At 33.2% G+C, this 5,286-nt stretch overlaps 1 protein-coding gene across 1 annotated transcript; it reads left to right on the top strand.

Annotated features, from left to right (window-relative positions):
* The first annotated feature begins 4,914 nt into the window (after positions 1-4,914).
* Positions 4,915-5,286, top strand: LOC131645256 (uncharacterized). The gene has a single exon (XM_058915929.1). The coding sequence runs from the start codon at positions 4,915-4,917 to the stop codon at positions 5,284-5,286; it is 372 nt and encodes a 123-aa protein (XP_058771912.1).

Below are 5,286 nucleotides of genomic sequence, written 5' to 3'. Positions count from 1 at the left end.
TGGTTAATACAGTTCATATCTTGGTTAACGAATTCTCAAACATAAAAAATATTAAATAGTAAAATATAATTGGTTAATAGAGTCTAAAAGTTGGTTAATACATTTATAATTTAGTGTCAAATTAATAATATGTATTTAATTGATTACCAAAATAGTGAAAGTGGTTAATAAATTATAAGTAAAATAATTGATTAAGTTGTGGTTAATGTGAAATTAAAAAAAAAATTGTAAAAGTAATATTATTTTATTCAAAAAATAAAATAATACGGGATAAATATTATTATAGGATTTTGATGTCAAAATAGTAACCTGTTAGAATATGATTAGCCCATATGAATAATGTAGTCACTCCATTCTATACAACAAAAAATATACTGTGAAAGCAGTGGCGAAGCCAGAAAAAGTACGAAGCCTGGGCAAACTGTTAATAGATTCCAAAAAAATGGATTATATCACCGCAAAAGATTTGTTACAGAATTGAATACAGATTTACATGAAGAGGGAAGTAAGTTTTGAAAATAAACTTATTGAATACAATTGCTTTCAATAAGTTTTGGAACTATTGCTACTGAATTTAATATAGATTTACATACAGATGGTGTATAAGAAACTTAAACATGTTCAAAACATAGATTAGAAGTTTTGGAACTAAAGAAAAGAAACAGAGAGCTTGAATTGGAAAAAAAAGAGGGTTAGGAAATAGGATTAAGCTAGCTACAGTTCAAACAGGAAACATTACAGAGATAAGAACTTTAGTTTGAGTGAGCAAAGTGAAAGAGCTATCTATGACACCAAAATTCAATTTGTTAATCATAACAAATCCTTAGGTGAGAGAACTTTATCTATTCTCTAGCTATAATTAGTTAACATTACATAAATTCTGGAAAAGAAATAAGAAAGGCCTCGAAACAAGATTGCTCATAGGTTATGGAAACAAACAACCAACAAAACCAAAGTAATAAAAAAACCCAAACAAAGTACCTTGTTTGATAATCTTGACGCCGCTAGGCTCCAATGCCGAGAAAACTGTTGCCTCCATTTCTTATTAGAAAACTTATCAGAAGAGTGAGAAGCAGCTGCAGATGACAAAGTTAAACAAAACGTTAAGCTTCTTACGCTATTATTACTTCGACGAAAAAGAGATGCTCCAACAAAAAGTGTAGTATGCATGGAAACAAGTAAAAGAAGCAAGAAACCGACCTATGCATTTCATCGAACACGTGGCGTGCGAGTTTCAAAACTGCGATAACGGCAACACAATAACCAGTTCACAGGCTGCATCATCATTAGTAACAATTCAACATCCCATCACAAGAAAACTAAAACAGAAGCAGAAGAAAAGAGAAGAAACCGGTGGAGGCATTTCGTCGAACATTTTGTGAGCAACATCGAAAGCTGTATATTCTTCAGAACCGGAATGCAAACACGAATCAAATTCAACCTGAAAGCTAATGAAACTAGAAAAAGGATTTCAAAGCTGAACCAGTTAACACCAAAGCTGAACCAGTTAAATCATGGCTGAACCAAAACTATGGGCGAATCCAAAAAGAGTCCAAGCAATTGTTACTATTGTGAGAGCGAGGATTCGAGCGTGTACTGTTGGAGGTTGAGGTTAGACGAAGAAGAGCCTGGGCAGGTGCCCGACCTCGCCGGGCCTTGGCTTCGCCACTGTGTGAAAGGGACAAGTAACGAAAAGATGGCTGGAAGTTTCAACATTCTCTAAACAAAATACTTTTTCCAACTTTCATTCTTTCTTACAAAGATTAAAGAAATTGGCAAGCTCTATTTTCATTTGGGACGATTGCGACAAAGTTTGTTTAGAAAAGTTCCATATCTCACACCATCCTTATCCGTATAATCGTACCGTAATGTATAGTAATACAAATCATGTCATTTTGTTAAAATACATTAAAATAATTTAGTTTTTCTATACTGGATATTTAAAGTTCAAAGACTCGACCAAACAAGTCAGAGAAATATTATATATTTATTTAAAATTTTAAAGTGATAGATGTATGGATTCTCTCAATTATAAATTGTTAATTATCCATTTTTTTAAGCAATGTAAAACTTACACAACTCACTTATTTTTCAACAATCTCTCTCTCTCTCTCTCTCTCTCTCTCTCTCTCTCTCTCTCTCTCTCTCTCTCTCTCTCTCTCTCTCTCTCTCTAGTGTGAGTCAATCCACTATGTTCCCCATCAAGTGAAAGCTCTTTCATTTACATATATCCACGCCGTTAACAGACACTCTTACTCGTTAAAGGCACTATCATGGGACATGTTGTCTGACCACCACCATATCAGGTAGACTTTTGATACAAGGAGGTGGTCCCTTACTCGAATCGGACTTTGATACCACTGATGGGTGAATCATGAGTAAGGGTGGCAAAGAGGGCAACCCGCTTATGCATCTGAACTCAAAAGTCAAACATGTCATGTTTGTTAACGAGTTGGCGGCCGAAGTTGGTGGTTTAGAAGTTAAAGGTTTTTATTTTGATGATCAATTGTATTAAAAAACAATATGTTGAATAACTGAATCATTCTCGACATGTTGTCTTCTACATTGTATGGTTGAAGATTGAGATTGGATTTTATATGACTTCGATCGATCCTGTCAATTGTTGCACCCACACACCTTTAATGTCGAGAATGATTCAGTTATACAACATAATAGTTTTTAATACAACTGATCATCAAAATAAAAACTAACACACTCTTAAATTTTTAGGAACTCAATCATGTAAGTGATGAGTAGTTCAAGAAGGATCAAAACATGTTTTGGATACCTTATTAATAATTGAGATAATAAAATAAGATAGAAAAAAAAAGGGTGTCGAATAAAAGTTTAATATATGAGTAATTTTTTAATGGGGAAAATAATATATTAATAAATATGGGCGAAACAATTCAATAAAGTGCACTAAAAAACACTAAGGTATAAGGAGTGTCAAGCCAAATAAAGCAAGTACAAATAAAAGAACAACCAAATCAAAAGCAAAAAAGAGAAACAATTTTAAGGCAACTAAGGAGAAGGAACACAGGCTATAAAACCGCCTGCATAACAGAGCACCACCCAACAGAAACCACGCTAGAGCTCAGACACCAAACTCACCTGCAAAAGATAAAACTCAAAAGTAACGCCTAAAATCACTAAGCACCAGAGGGACAAGCCATAACTCTTGATCCATTATTTGGACAAACAAATATAGGGCTCTGAAGCTAGTCGATGAAGGTGTAAGAGTTTATAGAGGATCTATTAAAGAACCAACTTCAAGCCGATAAATCCTCTTATCCTTTACCTCTTTCACATTTGTTGACGTACCAAATAAACAACTTATTATTATGAGTAAATCAAATAGACCAGACTTCAACATGTCGGATCATAATAAATTTACCCCTGAATTTAATCTTGGGACCTAAATAAAAGAAAAACTCAAAAAAATCCTAGGATCCCTAGGAAGAGGCAACTGAACCCCCAACTCCCTAAAGATCGACCTATACTAGAACTAGAAGTGAAACTATAGATAACAAATATACGGGAGGTCGAATCAATCCAATTCTTATATAAAATACACAAAGTCTCGTCCAGGGTCAGAAATAACATTCTGTTTAAACAGGTTTTCCTTAGACGAGAACCTGTCTCCCAGAATCTTCTAAGAAAAGACCACCACCTTTGACAGAGTCCAACTCTCCCAAATAAAAGGCAATTAAGGAAGCACATTGACTTGATGAGCCTCAGAGATAGGACTAAGTTCATTTGGATTTGATAAACAGACGCGACAGAGAAAACATCGTATATATTCTATCTCCAAACCCATCTATCTCTCTTCACAGAAAACTGGACCCCTGGGAGAGCTAAGTAGAACTCATCAACCAAATGTTCTACATAAACGAAGAACAGTCTCCTCTATCTAAAGTCTCGGGACATCCTCTCTTAGGGTATGTTTGGATTGGCGGTGGTCAGAATTGATTCTGAGAGAATTGAGTTTGGTAGAATTGATTTTAAAAGAATTGATTTATGTTTGGATACAATGATATAGAAGTGATTGTTATCGATTAATGTTGTTTGGATAGTTTTAACAAAATTGATTTTGAATTGTATAATTACCAAAATGGTAATAAATTCTAGTACAAATCAAAAAGAAAAGAAGTAATTGATGAAAATTTAAGAGGGTAAAGTAGGAAAATTTAAAAGAGTTATAATAAATAATATATAATAAATGTAGAATTGATTCTACCAAACTCAAAAGCTAGGAATTGTAGCTTCTACTAGAATTGCTTTTGGAGGAGGAGAATTGATTTTGAAAAACTATCCAAACAAGAAAAAAAACAATTTTCAAGTTGAGGTGGACTATAAGTGCTTTTGGGGCTTGTAGAAGTCAATCCAAACATGCACTTAGTCTTGCCCAAAAACTATTTTTATATATCCAATATTTTATGCAATAATATTTGATACGAAACTTAACAACTGCACTTGAACTTAACGCTATTTTGTTCTCATTTTTTTCTCTCCATAAATTATAATTATATATTAACGAAGAATTACCAATGAATCTTGTTCACAAGCATTTTGAATACATATATTACTTTTATGTACTATTCTACGTATTTTTGCTTACTATAAATAGAAGTCTTATATACCCTCATCCTATTTCAACCATTCAACCCAACAAATTCAATATATATAATCTCAAGTTCATCATATCTCTTCAATTTCTCTCTTAAATTATACCATATCAATATTAACTAATATTCTAAGAAAATGAACAAGTACGATTTTTTAAAAAGAAGTATGCAGCTAGTTTTCTCAGTTTCTATATTTGCTTTGTTTGTATGCTACTTTTATGGCTTTTCCTACATACACCCCCCTCAAAATTCATTCAATGCTTACTTCTCAACACACCTTCTCTCCATGCTTGCTCACATTCTTGAAAGAAAATACATGTTCCTCATATGTAATCTCATCCTTGCATTTCTAGCAAACACCACTTCCTCTTCTTCTGATCACTTTGAGTATTTTCAATCTCAATTTTCCAATGATTTTGTGGTTGATATTGAAGATGAACATGAAGTGCAAGCAATGAAAAAGGAAGAAGTATTTTATGAGCAATTAGTGTCATCAGAAGAAGAAGGAAGTTCAGAGGATGAAGCTGCAATTCAAGAAGAAGAAGAAGAATTAGGAGATATTAATAGAGATGAACTCAACCGAAGGTTTGAAGAGTTTATAAGGAAAATGAAAGAGGAGATTATGATTGAACCCAAAACACACCCAATTGCAATCTAG

Source organism: Vicia villosa, linkage group LG1 (genome assembly GCF_029867415.1).
Source record: "Vicia villosa cultivar HV-30 ecotype Madison, WI linkage group LG1, Vvil1.0, whole genome shotgun sequence".
Lineage (NCBI taxonomy): Eukaryota > Viridiplantae > Streptophyta > Magnoliopsida > Fabales > Fabaceae > Vicia > Vicia villosa.
Note: the sequence above shows the minus strand (reverse complement) of the source record. Positions and strands in the feature narration are given on the sequence as shown.